The 19,930-nt window shown below is 37.6% G+C and overlaps 5 protein-coding genes and 1 pseudogene across 6 annotated transcripts; 4 read left to right on the top strand and 2 right to left on the bottom strand.

The window, feature by feature from the left end:
• Positions 1–10: 10 nt before the first annotated feature.
• LOC130504637 (uncharacterized) lies at positions 11–3,630 on the bottom strand (the record flags this gene model as incomplete). The annotated part of the gene is made up of 13 exons (XM_056999258.1): positions 3,278–3,630; positions 2,438–2,541; positions 2,255–2,366; positions 1,995–2,144; positions 1,507–1,611; positions 1,276–1,359; positions 1,082–1,197; positions 885–986; positions 677–790; positions 519–575; positions 357–423; positions 196–249; positions 11–80 (listed from the first exon to the last, which is right to left on the bottom strand). Coding segments are annotated over exons 2-13 (1,051 nt in total), but the record flags the coding sequence as incomplete, so codon positions are not given.
• A 2,347-nt stretch (positions 3,631–5,977) lies between these two features.
• LOC130504638 (chloroplast sensor kinase, chloroplastic-like) lies at positions 5,978–8,783 on the bottom strand. Of its 2 annotated transcripts, XM_056999260.1 has the most exons (9): positions 8,285–8,772; positions 8,038–8,199; positions 7,654–7,944; positions 7,495–7,560; positions 7,335–7,403; positions 7,152–7,244; positions 6,854–7,071; positions 6,496–6,769; positions 5,978–6,404 (listed from the first exon to the last, which is right to left on the bottom strand). In XM_056999260.1, the coding sequence occupies exons 1-9, from the start codon at positions 8,696–8,698 to the stop codon at positions 6,159–6,161; spliced, it is 1,833 nt and encodes a 610-aa protein (XP_056855240.1). In that variant the 5' UTR covers positions 8,699–8,772; the 3' UTR covers positions 5,978–6,158. The 2 variants fall into 2 exon arrangements, with proteins under 2 accessions (XP_056855240.1, XP_056855241.1); XM_056999261.1 differs by lacking the exon at positions 5,978–6,404 and having other exon boundaries at positions 6,613–6,773; positions 8,285–8,783.
• A 546-nt stretch (positions 8,784–9,329) lies between these two features.
• On the top strand, positions 9,330–11,817 carry LOC108815351 (receptor-like protein 11; annotated as a pseudogene).
• A 1,306-nt stretch (positions 11,818–13,123) lies between these two features.
• Positions 13,124–15,482, top strand: LOC108815349 (receptor-like protein 11). Its single transcript, XM_018587982.2, has one exon. The coding sequence runs from the start codon at positions 13,189–13,191 to the stop codon at positions 15,301–15,303; it is 2,115 nt and encodes a 704-aa protein (XP_018443484.1). The 5' UTR covers positions 13,124–13,188; the 3' UTR covers positions 15,304–15,482.
• Positions 15,483–16,205: 723 nt separating this feature from the next.
• On the top strand, positions 16,206–17,219 carry LOC108816600 (uncharacterized). The gene is made up of 2 exons (XM_018589167.2): positions 16,206–16,453; positions 16,858–17,219. Exons 1-2 carry the CDS (start codon positions 16,349–16,351, stop codon positions 16,942–16,944), a joined length of 192 nt encoding a protein of 63 aa, XP_018444669.1. The 5' UTR covers positions 16,206–16,348; the 3' UTR covers positions 16,945–17,219.
• Positions 17,220–17,871: 652 nt separating this feature from the next.
• On the top strand, positions 17,872–18,951 carry LOC108815348 (F-box/kelch-repeat protein At4g38940-like). Its single transcript, XM_018587981.1, has one exon. It carries the CDS (start codon positions 17,872–17,874, stop codon positions 18,949–18,951), a length of 1,080 nt encoding a protein of 359 aa, XP_018443483.1.
• The last annotated feature ends 979 nt before the right edge of the window (positions 18,952–19,930 follow it).

Below are 19,930 nucleotides of genomic sequence, written 5' to 3' on the forward strand. Positions count from 1 at the left end.
TTTACTTGGCTGCCAAGGGAAGGGACAGTTTGATGAACGACCCATTGAGAATCTACTACACCTATCTTCTCATGTGCAGGCTGCATTTATACATCAGTTTCGTCATACAACAAACTTGATAACTAGAACAAAGTAAACTTTTTCTTCTGCATGACAAAAAAAGAAGAAGCAAGACTCAAGTTGTCTCTTTGGTACCTCGACACATCTTCTGAGTGCAAAGTCAAGTCCCCAACCGTGAACCAAATCATTCTGTTTATGACGGTTTAAGTAAATGCATATTAGGAAGACTGACAAGAAAGAGAGATCTAAATGGAAGATGAATGAACAATGAATAAACAGATGACGAAGTAAGGAACCTGGATCATGTGCCACACGCATCGCCAGGCGTCTCTTGAAAATACAGGAGCCATTATCTCCACAAATCTGCATTTGTCAGTGACACAAAACTAAGACTGTTTAGCTCCCATTACAAAGAAAAATCAGACTCATAACAGGCAGAGAGGTAGATTTCTACGTACGCAGCACATGGAGGGAGATGAGGATCTGAGCACCATCCAGGTTTTTCTTCTGTTATCCTGATTAAATATTCAAAGCCCCAAAATATTTAATAAAAATATTGCTATGCAGAAAACTAAGCATGGCCAGAATGTGATGGACTTTTTTTTGTTAATCATACTTGTGGACTTCAAGTTCTTCTCTTCTCTTTGTCATCTGCCATGTTAACCCCTTGTTTGGTTCCAAGCCAGGTTGGGAAATCTCCAGGCCATGCTTCTTCACAAGCTTTATGTACCTGAAGAATATAATCGAAGATGATGTCTTTGCAAATGAGAAACAAGACAAAGAGACAGAAACAAGTGTAAAGGTAAATAAAATAAGTAGCTTACTCTTCTGCATTAAAATGTTCAACCCCAAGGTCTTCATCCCAGATGAATATATAATCATATCTTGCTACAATATCAGGGTGCAAAAACCTCTTTGCATACCACCTAATATATATTGCCAAGTGCCATGAGAGTTAATGGTCATAAACATCACCAGAGTATTCTCTACCATAAATAATCAAAAAGAGTTTGATAGTTACCATTTTGTCTGCTTCCGCACACTAATGTGTATAGCAGTCTTGGACCATTCAAACTCATCCCATTCAGTTACTCGGCCGTCATAATGAAATAAGACAATAGTGAAGTTCTCTGAAAACTGTTGAAAAGATAATGAATCATATATATGACATGATATTAAACGGAAAAACATTAAACAAAGGGAATGGACTATAACCTTCTTGACACAAGCATCGATATTTTCTTTCTGATTTATACCCACAGTAAACGTCACAAGATATCTTGGCTGGCTTGTCAAATCCTGAAGAAGAAAAAGAAGAGAAGAAAACACAACATGTCATGATTTTTTTTTTGTTTAATTTCAGTATATCAAGAATGTATTGCAGCTAAGAAAATGTTGGTTTAATGATACTAAATTGAAAATATAAAACATGGTTTGAGCACATACCTCATGCGGTAAGCCCCACAGTCTGCGTAAATAGAAGTCTGATTCAGCAGCAATCATACCAGGTGGCAATCTTTCAGCACCACGAGGATTCGAAGGAACCCATATCTGCAGAAAACACATTAAATGAAACATGAAAACACAGACGGAGACATGTGAATCCAATACAATTAATCAAGAAAATAAAAAAAGAAACGGTTAATAAACACATGTTTTTAAGTATATAGAGTCCTTTATGTTTGGCAAGGTGAAATCTAAATGACTACACTCTATAAAACCACAACGAAGCTATCTGTTAATTTGGTAACCTCAACTAATCCATTAACCCATATCCACTGTTTTCAAGTCCTCAACCTCAGCATGTGTACATTGGGGAGACTAGTTTCATATTAGAGTACCAAATGGGTAGGGGGTATATACCAAAATGTAAGAATAATGTAAAGGTTCCGAGACTTTCAAAAGTCATAATAAATAAAGAAGTGGAAGAATGCCTTTGATTTGTCGTTTGGACCAGATGAGCTGCTAGCGTTACTCTTTGATGATGACCAAGATTTATGACTATCTGGAGTTGCAATTGCCGAGCCCTTTTCCTCTATATATGAGATACCGTTTGAAGGAAGAAAGTTTGTTGGGAGACTCACCTGAAATGTGAGAACAAAATCTTCCTAAAGATAAAAAAAAATAAACAAGGGAAACAAAACATATAACAAAACAAAGAGCAGAAATGAATAAGGTTTGATGCTACAAAAACCTTAGTGATTGATAATGATGGAAAAGAGATTCCAATAATAAAGCCGAACGTTACTCCAAAAAATGCAGTTGCAATGATCTTCATTCCATCTTTTGATTTCCTACTCATCGAACTGAAACAAAAAAGTTGAGTAAGCTTCTCTGCACCTCGTCAAAGAAAAACGAGACGAGATGAGATGATTACCTGCGTGAAAAGATTCCCATATCTTCTCCAAACTTGTGATTCTAGATGCAGGAGCAACTCAATGTGTTCCACTCAGGCCTCCTGACAGTGAAGAAGCCAGGAACCTGATATGGTTTAACAACCGTGAGTCGTGATCTAGAGCAGGAGAAATGAGGTTTTTGAAGAAGATACACACATGGTTAAACATACTAGGATGTTGCCCCTTTTATATTGGCAGATTTGGTCATCAACCAACTAAACTTTAAAAAAAAATGACCCTCTTTGGTCAATAAAGTAAGTCATTATCGTAGAACCTACACAGATGAATATAGTATAGTGCTTCTAAACCAACCATTAGGAAGAAGCTTCAATACCAAACTATTGACCAAACCTAGAATGAGAAAACTATAGATAATAAAAGTCAAAACATAGACGATTATTCTCCAGTCAATTCAGTTGCAAGCAAACATGCTATCAAACAAGCAAGAAAATCATGTGCTTCCTTAAACTACAAAGTCAGCTTAAAAAAAATAAAAACAGAACACATTGCTTAGATTGCAAGACAGGAAATAACAATAAGACAGGTTATATATGGTCAGGGTGTATCAACTTTGATTTAAAGAACACTAGCCGTAAAATAATGTTGGAGGTTCTTCAAGAAACACGAATATCAAAATCTAATTTCAAAGAATATGTATAAGTAATTAAAAAACTAAATATGCGTGTTTAAACATCAAGAGAAACGCAAACGTTACCCTAACCGATAGTCAGGCTAAATTCCTCAAACTTTCTGGGCGATTAATTACAGCTGAACAAGAGATGAAAAATAAATAAATATAAACTTTAAAAATCGAAAAGAACCTGGTTGAATCAAAAGCACGAAAGAGATCACGCGAGCACGAAAGAAAATAGCTTCTTCTCCAACATGCAAAATCTCTTGGCACATAAATCAAAGGAAGAGGTGTTAAAACCCCGTGATCGCCCGAAAAAAAAAACGTGAAGAGAAGGGGAGAAACTGCGTTTTTGAATTTAAAAAAGGAGGTAATATTTAACGATTTCTCAAAACCGCTTTATCGATAGTGCTTTCGTTTTCGTCGACCTGAGAAAATTCAAAAGCAGCGTAGGTTTTGGTTTGGTGACCCAAATAATTTTTTTTTTCTGGAGTTTTATTTTGGGTGCGGGAGAACAACCGAAAAAACAAACTAAAAAGCTGATTCAGGTTATATTTTAAAATTAATTATATTTTCAAAATCAGAACTGAAAAATCCAAACGACAGGGTATACTTTTCGCGAAGAAGTGTCCCGATTTAATTGGCTCAAACTCAAACGCGCGTAAAAGTAAGCAAGATGATATAAAGGACCGACACGACACGCACATCCGTACCGCAAACTGTTTGATATCTGTGTAAACAAAAGCTACAAATTCAGTTTTAGAAAAAAATGTGAATAACAAGAAAGCTAATATCTTACCGAAAATCACGCCAGAATTTTACTGTTTTGAGAAGATAAGATGTTGCTAACAGAAAGCAACGGAACAAAACATTGTTACGAATGATAAAATGAAATTATTATTTCTAACCTTGGGGATATTTGTATGAAATTGTGAATTGGTTGATCAAAAACAAATTATTCTGACCACAATTGTTGTGTAATAATCAATGTTTTGAAAACCGGACTGGATATCGACTCGGTGTAGCTACTGGTTGACTGGTTAAACCGGTTTAACCGGACCGGGTTTTCTATCTATGAAACTTATATATATAATTATATATTTATATTATATGAACTTTACTTTTACATATAATACATTCTCTATTCTTTTCTATAATTAACTAAATATAAACAATAAACATAAATCTAACTGTATATATAGTAAAATAAAACTGAATAGTGAATACGATGTAAACTAAAATTGATAAAATCATACTATGATTTACAATAAAAATTATCATATTTATTTATCTTTTATAACTAAATCTCAAATTTTATGAATATGATAAAATAAAGATAGTATATGAAAGTCAAAAATATATTTTTCACATTGTTTCTTAAGAAAATAAAAGATCAATGATAATTGAATACTAATTATAAAATATTAAATTTTAACTAGTAATAGTTTAAAACATTTAATTATATGTTAATTTTTATGAATCGGGTTTTAAAATTGATCCGGGTCACCGGTTTTACCGGTTATAAGCCGGTTTTACCGGTTTTTTACAAATCGGGGTTATAAACCGAACCGTACTCGATTTCTTCAGCGAGTCACGGTCGAACCGGTTCGACCGGCCGGTCCGGTCCGGTTTTCAAAACACTGGTAATAATAGAGCTTGGAATTTATGGCATTGCTATATTTTCCGGGATTTAAAGACCAATTAAGTTTGACTAATATGGGTTGCCAAACTATGAATTCACATATCCATCTAGTTTTTTTGTCAATAAAAAGAGAATTGCCAAACTTTAATAAATAAATGTGAATTTTCTTACCAAACTGTTGAGTCCACTTTCTTTAATACGAGAGGTCCACTTTTTTCTTTACTTTCCTTGTTGATTTTCTTGTTTTATTATCGATTAATCGTCTGAAATTTTAGGTCTAGTACTATAGACGAAAAAATTATTGTAGGCTAAAAATGATATTTAGTAATAAAACTTCTCTCGTTTAAAAAAAAAAACTTTAAATCATAAAAACAATTACTTTTAACGAATAAACCTTCAATATTAATGTTAGTTTCTTTCACTGTCATTAAAATGTATATATTTATGTTTAAAATTATATTTGTTTAAAAATAATTAAAAAGATTTTTGTTAAGATTTTTAATTGAGTAGTTTTGTTACTAAAACATTTTAAAATATTAAAAGTTGAGTATCTTGGTCGACTCAATATTGAGTTTGAAATTATATATATGGTATTGAATATTATAAATAAATCAAAAAAATAATTAATGAAAAAATCGTTATACTTTCGATCGCTATCTACTTGTTGGAAGAAAAATATCCATAATTCGTATGTTGGAGTTTTCAATATTTTGAACTGACAGGAGGTAAGACTTATTTAATAAAACAACAAAATGAGACTTCAGAGAGATTGGAAATGTTTTTTCTCTTCGTTCCTAAGTAAACTTACGATGAGTTGTGACTGTGCTCGACAGTCGACATCTTTCCATTAGATAGTTGAATTATAAAAAAATCGTGCGTACATTATGATATATGTTAAGATCATTGGCATTTTACACAAACTTTCTGTAAATAATGGGAATATTAAGATCAACATTGAGATTTAGTTTTGAATAGCTTTTTTTTGCCAATAGTTTTGACTAGCTTATTAGTGACAAAAGCTGAAACTATATTCTAAACGCTTTTTCACTTGATATTTGAAAGAAAGTAATATTTCATTTTGTATTCAAATACAGATCACAAGCTACAAGATGAAAGAAGGTACCATTTTGCCTCTACCAAATTTCACATTCAGGATTTATCAATTTCGTTTGGTCATTACAAATGGTGAGGTTGTGTTTCTCTTTCTCGTTATACTACTTACATGCAATAACTATTTTTGTCACAAAGTTACGTTACAATACGAAGTCTACCTATATAGATATCTTTGGGTTATGTACATATTAAGTTGTTATTACACACTGATCACTGATAACTCACAAACAATAGACTATACATTGGCTTCACCACACATAGGCAAGCAAATACACGAGGCTAATAAATTAGCAAGCCATAGAGATGGAAATGAAATCTATGCTTCATTGCCTTCAGACACTGCCGCCGTGAAGGTAGGGAGCCAGAGCTCTACACGAGTACCGCCAGCTCCTATGGCTGCATCGTGGATACGAGGTGAGATAACCCTGATCACGCATCCGTAACTCTCCAGGATCTCTCGTGCTACGGTTAAACCCGCCACAAAGTTCCATGTCATATTGTCTTCAACCATGTTCTCCGACAAGAGTTCTGCTCCAAATGGTGTTAGCGAATGCATTTGCGTCTGCATCGATGTTAACACTTTCATGTCAAGAAGCAATTAAGTAACACTTTCAGACATAAAAGCAGCAGAAAATGAGTTTGGTCTTGTTTACCATATAGCGCATATCAGGACCATCGTCATCGATTACTACCAGACTACCGCCAGCAGGAGCTCTGGTCGACAAGATTTCAACTTTTCCTCCAACATGAGTGCGCAACAGAGCACCTTCAATGAGGTTACTCAGAGCCTGCCTCAAAGCCGGTTCTTCAACAGCAACTTGAAGGGAAGCTGAGTTTTCACCTAGCTCCACCACTCTTTGCTGAGTAAGGGCAAGTGGTCTCACAGTCTCGACCATATCTAAAAGCACACTAGAAATGTCGCATGGTCTTCCTGACATAAACGAAAGAGATAAGCCCCCTCCCAAACGCTATAACAAGCCGTTAGGTTTTAATGTCTCTGAAATTTATTACCTTATGCTATGCGTTTTTAGGGGTGCCAGTGCTAAAGGTGGCATAGGCATTTCTGAATCATCAGATCCAGAACCCAGGGAAAGGCGTGTACTTGTGATCTGTGACCCATCGATGGGGTCCTTTTGTTCATAGTCATCGGAATAACTTGATCTCATTGTTTCATTATGTGTTTTGCTCATCTTCTTCAATGCTTCTTCGTTGTGGCGGACTATATTGGCCTGTCAACGAAATGGTTATAAATACACAACACAAAATCAACTCAAACTAAAAAAGAGACGAAAGTAAGAGAAGGTGGAACCTTTGTCAAGTGAACTGCATCCTGAAGTTCTTGAAGGGTATCTCTTATTTGTTCGCCTTGGACTATTAAGTCTTCCACAATATCATGTGAAATCTACAAAAAGAAAAACAAAGTCAGTCCTGCAATGCAAAGACCAAGGGGAGAATTGCACTACTCTCGTTGAATGTTAAGAGCAAGGACCACCTGACTTCTCTTTGTGTGAGTTGAGAGCATTTTACTTAATGTCCTGATGGTAGAGAGCGGACCACGGATCTGCTCAATCAAAAGCAGGAGAGAAAAATCTCAAGACGTAAAACATAATAGGATCAATGTGTGTTAAAGTTAACAAGCTTGTGGTTCGTACCTGCTCCACTAGCTTACTCATCCTCACATTATTTTGCCATGATGACTGCTGAAGTAACATTGTTTTCTACACATAAAATTTTATTTAAAAAAAAACAATTAGGATTCAAGACAGAAGACAAACAACATCTTTAAACCCCCAAGGAGTATAAGAAAAAACCTGATCCATGACATATGCCATAGCCAAAGTCCGTGAAATATTAATAGCATATGATCTCTGCTCTGCAGTGAAAACCTTAACAGAGGGAACTTTAACTTTAGGTGGTTTCAAACCAGGCAAAGCATAAGCTTCCTCAGGTGAAGGAAAATGCTCTAAACCACACTCCTTCTCATCCTCCTCCTCCAACACCTCTTCTGGTTCTACAGGTAACTCAGCAACCAAGAAACCAACAACAAACGGGTGCTTCACCATTGGAAACACAGCAGCTCTATGCTTGCTAACAACTTCAACCTATCATGTTAAAAAAAAAAAAAAAAGAAACAATCATTACACAAATTTGCAGAGAAAAACAAGAAACACAGTAACTAACTCAGTGACACATACTTGTTGACTAGAAAGGGAAGCTTCAGCGGCACGCAAACCAGCAGGGATACCAAAGTTCCCAACCAAGATCACAACGTCACCAGCACCAACACTCGGGTAGCACGTGACACGTCGAAGCTCCAACCGATCCATCACGTAGCTACCAGCTGGTCTTACATATATCTAATAAAAACCAATTTAATTAAAAAACTTTGTTTTATCTTTTTTTTTTAAATAGAATTAAAGATTGGAAGAAAAGAGACGGAACCGAGAGGAGAGCGTTAGGATCGACGATTCTACGGAAGAGATCCAACTGCTCGACGCAGAGACGCTGGAAATCGGGACTCGGCAAGATGATCTTGTCCTTCTCGATCATCTGCGTGAACTCCACCGGAGTCGTCGAGGCGCCGCGTATCGCGGAAGCGATGGCGGAGGCGGAGGTTACGGTGGTCTCTCCTCCGATTGAGCCTCCGGATTCCGAGGCTCCGTCGGAGACTGTTTGGTTCACGTAACGGAGACCGCCGCGCGTGGGGAGGGTGAAGATGGAAGATGATGGTGAGGAGGCATTGGGGAGTTTGAGAGATGGAGTTGAAGGTCTAGGAGGGTTTGGGATGGGGTTGGGGAAGAGGAGGTTGGGGTTTGATGAGAGGAGTGTCTGAGATGCGATTGCGGAAAGAAGCATCACTGTGGGAGAGAGAGTTAGTTGTGTGTGTGGATGAGACTGAACTGAAACTCTGGGAGGAGGAGGAAGACGATGATGCAATGATGATGATTGGGATTGCAAAGTAGACTGAAATGACTCACTCTCGAAACGGCGTCGTGTCCGCAGGTGGATCACTTGATTAAACCAAACTCAACCCAAATTGGAATTCAATCGAACCGAAACCAAACTAAATTGCAAAAGATTTTAAATAATTCGTTTTTTTTTCATAAAACCTAACCGACAACGAAATTGTCTATGGTGCCTACTTCATATGAGCTGAAATGATTTTTGCAAGTAAACTAAGGGAAAACGGTTATTTTCATATACCTCTGAGAATAGTCTTCCATTATTAAAACATAACAGATAATTTGCAAAGGGATAAATGGTAGTGGTTTATGACATTATTATGTAAAGAGGCTTTTGAGAAAAAATGGTCCAATTCTTTGACCATGGGGAGCGGGAGACTAAGAGAAGTCAACCGAACCCGACGAGTTGACGCAAGATTTTCTAAGTCACAGCCCCACTAAAGAGTTTTTCTTTTCCTTCTGCTTTTCTACTTAAAGAGAATCAGTGAAGCATACTGCATACAGCATATAACCCATAACTTACAACACCAACTTAAAAAAAAGATGATCCGAAGCCATTGTTATTTCTTTTGTGGTATCGTTACCATCAATTTCTCACTCCTAATTCACACCCTTGCTTCCCCCACGCTCCACTTTAATTGCCGCAACGACCAGAGGGATGCTCTCCTGGAATTCAGAGACGAGTTTCCACCAATTGATGAGTCAAACCTAAGCTCGTGGAATAAGAGCAGTGATTGCTGTCTTTGGAACGGTGTCACATGCAATGAGAAATCTGGCCAGGTGATATCCCTCGACCTTCATGACACATCTCTCAACAGCTCCTTGAAAACTAATAGCAGCCTTTTCAGACTCCACTATCTTCGTCACCTGAACCTTGGGGGTTGCGATCTCCAAGGTGAGATTCCAGAGTTAATAGGCACCTTGAACCATCTACGCTACCTTAGCCTTGAGTATAACTATCTCATAGGAGTTATTCCTCTTTCCATAGGAAACCTTTCTCGTCTCACATATCTTGACCTTTTAGCTAATTATTTGGAAGGTGAAATTCCTACTTCTGTCGGACACCTAAACGAGCTAAGAGTCATGTCCCTTGCCCACAACTCTTTACGTGGCAATATTCCTATTTGGTTCACCAATTTAACCAAGCTTTCTCAGTTTAGCCTCCGCTCTAATAACTTCACATCCACGCTTCCACTAGATATGAGTGGGTTCCACAACTTGGAGCTATTCGATGTTGCTTACAACTCATTCCTCGGACCTTTCCCTAAATCCTTGTTCTCCCTTCCTCTGTTACAGTCTGTTGATTTGGGAGTAAACCAATTCACGGGACCTATCGAGTTTGTGAATACATCTTCATCTAAGCTTCAGTTTTTAAGCCTCGATCACAACAGTTTCGATGGCCCAATCCCAGAATCAATATCTAAATTTCTCAGCCTCGAACAGTTATATCTCACCCACAACAATTTCACTGGTCCAGTCCCTAAATCTATGTCAAAGTTACTTGACCTCCACGATTTACAACTTTCCAAAAACAAGTTGGAAGGTCAAGTGCCAGGTTTCTTATGGAGAATGGACACGATGATGATTTCTCACAATTCTTTCAGTAGTTTTGAGAAATTTCCACGAGAATCATCATCGATCCAAATGTTGGACCTGAGTTCAAATTCATTCCGAGGACCATTCCCCCATTGGATCTGCAAGCTTAAATGGTTAAGCGTGTTAGATTTGTCTAACAATCTCTTTAATGGCTCGATTCCTACATGTTTAAGGAACTCCATCGTTTATTCTTTTCGACCTGAGTCTACGTAACAATAGTTTCAGCGGAGTTCTTCCAGATATGTTTGATGTTGCTACCGAGCTACGACTATTCGATGTTAGTCAAAACCAGCTGGAAGGAAAATTTCCAAAGTCTTTGATTCATTGCAAGGATCTGCAACTTGTGAGTGTGGAAGGCAACAGAATCAAGGACACGTTTCCATCTTGGTTGGGATCTCTACCATCATTAAACGTTCTCAGTCTCCGATCAAACCAGTTCTATGGGCCGTTGTATCATCCCCATGTGTCCATTGGGTTTAAGAGTTTAAGAGTGATTGATGTTTCTCATAATGACTTCGCTGGAACTCTCCCACCTCACTATTTTTCCAGCTGGCGTGAAATGACCGTGTTAAACCAAGGAACCGACTACATGGTGAATTTCATGAAGCGTTCACGCTACACACATTTATTCCCGGAATCAATCTTCCGCTCAATGGAAATGGTTATGAAAGGAGTAGAGACAAGCTTTGAGCGAATCCGACAGGATTTTAGAGCAATTGATTTTTCCGGAAACAAAATTTATGGCAAAATCCCTGAATCCATTGGCTTCTTGAAGGAACTACGTCTTCTCAACTTGTCAGGTAACGCCTTCACAAGCGATATCCCACGATCATTGGCGAATTTGACTGACCTCGAGGCATTAGACCTCTCGAGTAATAACTTGTCAGGTCAAATCCCTCAAGATTTTAGTAAACTCTCTTTTCTTTCATACGTGAACTTTTCCCATAATCTTCTCCGAGGTCCAGTTCCACGTGGCACACAGTTTCAAAGACAGAAATGTTCTTCATTCCTGGACAACGCTGGACTGTATGGCCTCGAAGAAATATGTGGAGATCAAAGCCATGTCCCGAGTCCTACAACACAGCAAGCCGAGAATTATTCAGAGGCAGAAGAAGAACGAATGATCAATTGGGTTGCAGCTGCAATTGCCTATGGACCTGGTCTATTATGTGGATTGGTGATTGGACATATCTTCGCTTCAAACAGTCAGGAATGGTTCCCCCATCTCCTGCAGTATATCTAATAAACATTTGTAAGACATATCTTGTCCAACTTATTGGTTCTACTTATACTGTGTTTTTCCAAAAGACTAGTTTGTGTATGTAACTTTTCTGTTTAATGTTTTTGTAGTAAACGTATATGGTGGTATTCAATATATCTTGGCTTAAAAATGTAATATGGGCGAACCCACTTTCATTAAGGAGGAGGCAGTTGCCCCACAATAATGTGAAAATAGTTTTTTTTTTGCATAAGAAATAGCAAGTTTCTGTAGCATTAATGGTTTTTATTATGTGTATGTCCCTCTTAGACCAAGGTTCAAATCCCCTCCTGCACCTTTACTTACCTTTTATTTATTTTATGCCCCCACTAAAACTTTTTTCTAGATTCTCCGCTGAATTATTACTTCATCCTACTTAAAATCTTAAACTTGCGTAGCCTAGTGAAAGGCCTTCCTTCTTTGATGTACATAACTTACTATCCACTCGTGTATACCTGTTTTTTCTTCTTCTTTTTATATATAACTCTTGCTTCTCCTAGAGGCCGATCATACTCAGGGTTTATAATTTGGGTCGGAGAAACTTAAAGAGGTTACACTAATTATTTTAAGGGAGGATAAACTTTAGCCAGGGGGCACAGGAACTGTTAGTCTCAACGTACGCCCGCCCTCATATCCTTTCCCGTACACTCCTCTGTTTTATGATCGCGACTATACAAATAGTCATATATGTAAATTGGAACGGTCTCTCGGCCGCATTATCAACTTACTAACCAAAGTTTCCGGTGCGATTTCTAGAAACAAAGGGAGAGATTACGACTACTAAAAAAAGGCGACTTAAACATATTATATATGAAATGATCTAGCAACTACTCAAAAAAGAACAAGAGATTGAATATAGCTTAACAATTGTAATAGTACCTCGAAAGGATAAATCCATTATAGAATAAGATCTGAAAGATCAAAATAAAATCAGAATCTAATTTCATTATTCTTTGTTATTTAGTTTTTATAATTAAAATACATATTCTCAAAGATTTGAAAACAGTTTGTTTGTTTGACTTTATTAGTCAACTAATTTTGTTTGACTATTGGTGGCACATCTGTTGAGATTTTTTTGAATGGTTTGCGTAAATACAAACTGTTTGTTCAAATGTCAAAGAAAACTGAAGTTGATCGTTTTGGTAAATACTCTTCATGTAATCGTTTACAGAAGTATGGCAGAGCGATGTCCTAATAGAGCCAATCAAAATTTTGTTTTGTTTTGTTTTGGTATAGTTATCCAAATAGCCAACTAATGAACTCAATATGTATGTTTAAGAGATACTTTGGACAGGATTGAATGGTAATGGTTTATGCGAAGACTTTTGAGACAAGTGGTCCAATTCTTTGACGTGAGGGAACGGAAGACTAGGAGAAGTCAACCAAACGGACTAGTTGATGTAAGCCTTGCTAAGCCACATGCCCCATTAATGAGTTTTTTCTCTTCTTCTTCTACTTAAATAAAACTAGTGAAGCATACATCATATAACCCATTACGTACAACACATTTTTAAAAAAATACAGATACGATGATAGAAGGCCATTGTTATTGCTTTTGTGGTGTTGTTACCATCTATTTCTCACTCCTAATTCACACCTTTGCTTCTCCTACGCTCCACTTTTGCCTCCACGACCAGAGAGATGCTCTTCTAGAATTCAAAGACGAGTTTCCAACTGATGAGTCAAACCTAAGTTCGTGGAATAAGAGCACTGATTGCTGTCTTTGGAGTGGTGTCACATGCGATGATAAATATGGCCAGGTGATATCTCTCGACCTTCATGAAACACCTCTCAACAACTCTTTGAAAACAAACAGTAGCTTTTTTAAACTCAAAAATCTCCGTCACCTAAACCTTAGCAATTGCAATCTCCATGGTGAGATTCCTTCTTCGCTAGAAAACCTTTCTCACCTCACAAATCTTGACCTTTCAGCCAATTATCTGGTAGGTGCAGTTCCGACTTCTATTGAAAACCTAAAGAAGCTAAGACTTATATCCCTTAACAACAACTCATTTATAGGGCATTTTCCTAAATCCTTGTTCTCCATTCCTTCGTTACAATCTGTTGATTTGGGAGTAAACCAATTCACCGGACCTATAGAGTTTGTGAACACTTCTTCATCTGAGCTTCAGTTTTTAAATCTCGATCATAACAGATTCAACGGCCCAATCCCGGAATCCATATCTAAATTTCTCAACCTCAGACGGTTATATCTTAGCCACAACAACTTCACAGGGCCGATCCCTAGATCTTTATCAAAGCTAGTCGACCTCAAAGATCTACATCTTTCCAAAAACAAGTTGGAAGGCGAAGTCCCAGGTTTCTTATGGAGATTGACGACTATGATGATTTGTCACAACTCTTTCAGCAGTTTCGAAACTCCTTCGCAAGAGACATTGTTGGTCCAAGTGTTGGATCTGAGTTCCAATTCATTCCACGGCCCGTTGCCTCATTGGATATGCAATCTTAAAGGGTTAAGTTTATTAGATTTGTCTAACAATCGCTTCAACGGCTCTATTCCGACATGTTTAAGGAATGCCATTGTTTCACTTCTGGACATGAGTCTGCGCAACAATAGTTTCAGTGGAGTTCTTCCGGATATATTCGGCGATGCTACCAAGTTACGATCAATCGACGTTGGTCTCAACCAGCTGGAGGGAAAGTTTCCAAAGTCGTTAATCAATTGCAAAGCTCTACAGCTTGTGAACGTGGCGAGCAACAGAATCAAGGACGAGTTTCCATCTTGGTTGGGATCTCTACCGTCGTTAAACGTTCTCAGCCTCAGATCGAACGAGTTCTACGGACCGTTGTATCATCCTCACGTGTCGTCCAATGGGTTTCAGAGTTTAAGAGTGATTGATATTTCGCATAATGACTTCACCGGAACGCTTCCACCTCACTATTTTCTCAACTGGCGTGAAATGACCACGTTGACCAAAGGAAGTGACTACATGGTGAATCCCACGAAGGTTGCTCGTTACATGGGGCTATTCCCGGAATCAATATATAGGTCGATGGAAATGGTTAATAAAGGAGTAGAGACGAGGTTTGATCGAATACGACAAGACTTCAGAGCCATTGATTTTTCTTGTAACGGAATATCTGGAGAAATCCCTGAATCCATTGGTTTCTTGAAGGGGTTACGTCTTCTGAACTTGTCGGATAACGTCTTCACAAGCGAGATCCCGAGATCGTTGGCGAATTTGACGAGTCTGGAGACGTTGGATCTTTCGAGTAATAAGTTATCAGGTCAAATCCCAAAAGATCTTGGTAATCTTGCATTTCTATCATACATGAACTTTTCTCATAACCTTCTCCAAGGTCTGGTGCCTCGTGGCACACAATTTGAAAGGCAGAGTTGTTCTTCATTCTCGGGAAACTATGGACTCTACGGCCTTGAAGAAATATGTGGATCACTCCATGCCGTGAGTCCTCCTACAGTACAGGAAGCTGATGAATATTCAGAAGCGGATGAAGAAATGTTTAGTTGGGTTGCAGCTGTGATAGCATATGGACCTGGTATGTTTTGCGGGTTGGTGATTGGACATATCTTCACTTCACACAATCAGGAACGGCTCACAGAAAAGTTTGGTCGAAGAAAACTCGTTCACCCCAAGTGCTCGTTAAGCACATCTGTAAACTGAAATTTCCAGTTGTGTTCTCCGAAAAACTAGTTTGTGTTTTTTTTTGTAATTTCTTATTTTTATGTTTTGTAATTAACGTATATGGCGATGTTAAGATATATCTTGGTTTGAAGATGTAATAGGGAACTTCCTCATCTTAAAATCTTAAAATTAGCGGTAGTAAAAATAATACTTACTCTTGCATACATGCATAGCTTCTCCCCCACGTCAATCATACTATCTCTTAAATTTTCTTATCCGAACAAATCTGAAACTTGAACTGAAGTGGTAACCAACAAGAATAAAAAGGCAACAAATGTCCTAACACGATATAAAATGATAGTATAATATGTCTGACTAGTATGGATATTCAGTTTTTGGTTCAATTATATTTTGTTTTTTTCTATTTTTTTTTTCAGTTCTACAGAAATACAGGAATAGTTCAGTAATTTATGAAATTTAATTTGATTTGTGTTCGATCATTTTAATGTTTGATTTAGTTTAGATGACAATATTGAAAACTGACTAATATCTGATAAAATTATGGGTTCAATTTCGTTTTTGGTTCCGATTTATAGATAAATCGTATGGGTAATTTATAGTATGGGTAATTTAGATATTTTAATACTTTTGGATAAAAATACTCAGATGGTTTAATTTTTGGATAGTTAAGTTTATAATCAATATTTTAAATATATTAGGAAATTTTACAATTATATACAATTAATATTTGTGTTGTATAAATTATATTTTAGATATTTGGATAGTATCTGATGTTTTATTCGGTTTCTGTTAGATTTTACTTTTTCAATTCCAATATGTAAAAAACCGTTCAAATATTTGCAATTTTGTTTTCTTTTTCTTTTAAGTTTGGGTCCGGTTCTATGAAAATATATTACCTTAACCAAACGTGGCATTTTCACGATTAGCCGGTCCACTCAGCGGTGATAACACAGTAGTTAGGTGCATCTTTCCGCCCTAGATCACTGCCCCCGTAAACATCAAGCGCTTCTTCCCGATCGATCTGCGACTCTTCTGAGATTCTCGAAAAAAACAGCGGAAGAAGATGGTGAAGGTGTTGACATACTTTGGGATGACATTGGCTGCTTTCGCCTTCTGGCAGTCCATGGACAAAGTTCATGTCTGGATCGCTCTTCACCAAGACGAGAAGGTTCTCTTCCTCTCTCATCTCTTACCATGATTTCGAGCGTCGATTGTATCATATTCTTCGATGATCGAGTTATTCTGATTATGGATTATCTAATTTGATTTAATTATCCTCAAATTGATTTAACATCAGATTTTCATTTGGAAAGTTCATCAATGTGTCATTTTTTTTAATGTGAAAGCACAAGAGATTGTGGGAGCAATTGATTAGGTAGTGATCAAAAACATGTCACTGATTTGTTCTTCTTGGAAGTTGAGTTCACTGATTGGACTTGATTAAGTAGTGATTAAGGGATCTGAAACTGCACGTAGATTGGGTGTTTGCATTTTTGATTAGGAGGCTAAGCTCACATTTGATGAAGTAGTGATAAGTGTATCTGATAACAACAAAAACGTGTTTAAGTGCAGCAAGAAAGAATGGAGAAGGAAGCGGAGGTAAAGCGGGTTAGAGCAGAGTTGCTGCGGAGAGCTAGAGAGGAGGATCCTCTTGCCTGATCATAATTTTTGTTGGCTTTCTAATCAAATATCAATTCCCTACTCCCCATCACATTTGTTTTTCACTGTTTTGGACCAAAATCGAGTTTGCATAACATATATGCTTTTGAATTTGTGATGATCATGAATAATATAGCCTTCTTCGTTGTTCTTCTAACCTAATGAAAAAACTACTGGAGAAGTATCTCGCTCTTCCGTTGTCTTCCCCAACCTTGTATCATGGATTCTGTCTGTAATTCTTGCTCTGCCTTTGTCTTCCTCAACTTTGAATCACTCACCACTCTGGCTTGGGGTCGTTCCTCTTGGAAGTCGAACTTTGATAATTTAAGCGGGACGGGATTAAAATATGATACGGTGCAATAGTGGTTCATGCGGTTTGCCGGAGAAATTTGGTTTTGATAGAAAAAATATCACAGTTTTGATAAAAAAGTATAATATGATTTTAATAGAAATAGTAGAAAATAATATAGATTAATGTAATTAGAAATTATTGTTTGGCTTAGTGATATATATAATTTTGAACATAATTTTAGTAGAAAATCTTATTGTAATTTATATTAATTATTTAAATTTAAATAGTTGTCGTCAAAAAAATATTAGTTATAAATTAATAAAATAAATAATTCATTTTGTATAATAGTTAATAGATAGTAGGGCATGAATTGCGATTTATTCATAGGTTTATTTGCCTAATAACAAAAATGGTAATTAGGATTTTAATGAGAGGTTAGAGAGAGATAAAAATAGAAATAAAAAGAGAGAATGTTTTTGGTTCGATAATAAATTTTTAAAAATATAACCATATAACATGTTATCAATTTTATTATCATGTTATATACTAGGTGAATTGTTGACTTGAGCTCGAGATTAGGGGTTTTTGAATTTTGCCGATTAGAGAGTACAATTATAGGGTTTTCCACTCTAAACATGTCTTCCAATATCAGGGCAGAGAAAAAGCAATCTTCGTCCTCGTCTCCGGTTACGTCACTTCCGGAGGAAGTCGTGGTTGACATATTGGCGCGTGTACCGAGACATGACTATCCAAGAGTCTCCCTCGTTTCAAAGTACTTCCGTTCGCTCGTTTCTTCGCCTGAGATATACGCAAGACGATCTTCGCTGGGCTGCACCGAGTATTTTCTCTATGTTGTCCTCTTTGACTGGGACGACCGTGTGAACCGTTTGTATACGTTCCGCTGGAAAGGTAACGGCAATAGCAGCTGCTTGGTCTTAATCCCTGGGCTTCCTGATATACCTCGTGATGGAAGCTATGTAGCCGTTGGATCGAGGATATATGTGTTTTGTGGGAGGATGACATCGAGTGCTTTCTTCATCGACTGTGCATCATCCCACACTGTGCAACATCTCCCGAGGATGCCTTTCCCCATGTCTGATATAGTAGCTGACGACAATGGCGGGAGAAGCTACGTCTTTGGATATCATGGTACCGATCAAAAATACTCACATGCGATGTTGGTGTTCAATACAGAAACACAAATGTGGGAGGATGGGATGACAAAGCCAGGTGACGTGTATGCGTATAGAAGCTTGGTAGTGATGGCTGGTAAGATGTACATGATGGAGTCTCATAATAGCTATGTTTACGACCCAAAGATAAGCAAATGGGAAACAGACGAGAAGCTCAGTTCGAAGTTCTGGGATCATAAGGCTTGTGTTGTTGATGATGTTTTGTACTTTTACGATTGGTCTGACAAGGAATTGAGAGGGTATGATCCAGAGCACGAGTGTTGGGTAGTGGTGAACGGTTTGGATGATTTTTTGGCTGAGATGAGACGCGTTGGTTGTTATTTGACGAGGACTGTGAGTTACGCTGGCAAACTGGTTTTGTTTTCCCATAGATATGAAATCAATGGGGAGATTTGTTGTGCGAAGATTTTGCTGGAAAGACGAAATGGGGGTCAGATTTGGGGTAAAGTTGATCAGTGGTGTGATCATGGTCTGATTGCTGGTGATTTTAGCATTACGAAATCTCTAGATGTTGTGCTTTGAATTGATTCAGCAACGCTCTCTCTCTTCCTTATAAACTTGTTTTGATTTGGGGGATTTGTTTTTGAGAGTTGATAGTCTCTCGATCACTTGTATATCTCTTTTTTCTTAAAGCTGTGCTCCTTACCAGATTATGTAACTGAATGGAAACATGTTCCAAGTTAAACAAAAATGTGTCTTGAATTTTGAAATGTTTGTGTGCTGTGTGGCAGTGGAAGTGGAACCTGTTCGTTGGTATAAGGGCTTTATAATGAGGTCATACACACTAAGTGATGTGCCCTGAATCAGCAGCAGAAACAAATCAAGAAAATTTGGCTTTTGGGCTTAAGTTTTAAACGAGATGGGCTTGACGATTTATGAAACTATGTTTATGGACATGTTTCAGCCCAAAGAAAGAAAGGCCCAACAAGAAAATACAAGTCATGGTCGAATAATATATCAATCTGACGGCAATGCAGAGACGGTCGACCATGCGGAAGCACGAGACCAGACGAAGAGTGCGACGACTACAATTCTTCAATTTGGGTCAAGTCAAGACATTTATGATTTTTGGTCAATTCAAAGTCTTTGGTCAAGTCTTCCTTGTTTTTTACAAATTGCTAATTTCTATGTTTGACTAGTATTTTGTAATCAGATCTTTTGTATTCTTTGCCTATTATATAAAGGCCATTTGATCAATGAAATAAAATAAGTTTTGAGTGTTTATTTTTGGAACCTTGAGAGGGTATCTCACTTTTCTTGTTCTTGGTGTGGTTAGCTCCAAGTAACACTCTCTTTCTCGTTGGACCGGTGCGTCATATCCGACAACAGATCGAGTTTGCTTCCTTGTCGGACCTGTGAGTCATATCAGGCGACAATCAAGCACCTCTGGTAGTATCATCGGGCCTTCCGCAACCCTTTGTGTCACCGTTCATCCCATCAGTTCTCTTCGGAGTTCACCTCTGGTAGTATCATTGGGCCTTCCGCAACCCTTTGTGTCACC

This window comes from Raphanus sativus, unplaced genomic scaffold (assembly GCF_000801105.2).
Source record: "Raphanus sativus cultivar WK10039 unplaced genomic scaffold, ASM80110v3 Scaffold1712, whole genome shotgun sequence".
Classification (NCBI taxonomy): Eukaryota; Viridiplantae; Streptophyta; class Magnoliopsida; order Brassicales; family Brassicaceae; genus Raphanus; species Raphanus sativus.

Coding starts and splice junctions, on each gene's coding strand:
- LOC108815348 (XM_018587981.1), top strand. CDS start 17,872: ATGTCTTCCAATATCAGGGCAGAGAAAAAGCAATCTTCGTCCTCGTCT.
- LOC130504638 (XM_056999260.1), bottom strand. CDS start 8,698: ATGCTTCTTTCCGCAATCGCATCTCAGACACTCCTCTCATCAAACCCC. Junction 7,404..7,494: donor TGAGTAAGCTAGTGGAGCAG/GTACGAACCACA, acceptor TTGATTGAGCAG/ATCCGTGGTCCGCTCTCTAC. Junction 7,072..7,151: donor ATGCAGTTCACTTGACAAAG/GTTCCACCTTCT, acceptor TTTCGTTGACAG/GCCAATATAGTCCGCCACAA.
- LOC108815349 (XM_018587982.2), top strand. CDS start 13,189: ATGATAGAAGGCCATTGTTATTGCTTTTGTGGTGTTGTTACCATCTAT.
- LOC108816600 (XM_018589167.2), top strand. CDS start 16,349: ATGGTGAAGGTGTTGACATACTTTGGGATGACATTGGCTGCTTTCGCC. Junction 16,454..16,857: donor CTCTTCACCAAGACGAGAAG/GTTCTCTTCCTC, acceptor GTTTAAGTGCAG/CAAGAAAGAATGGAGAAGGA.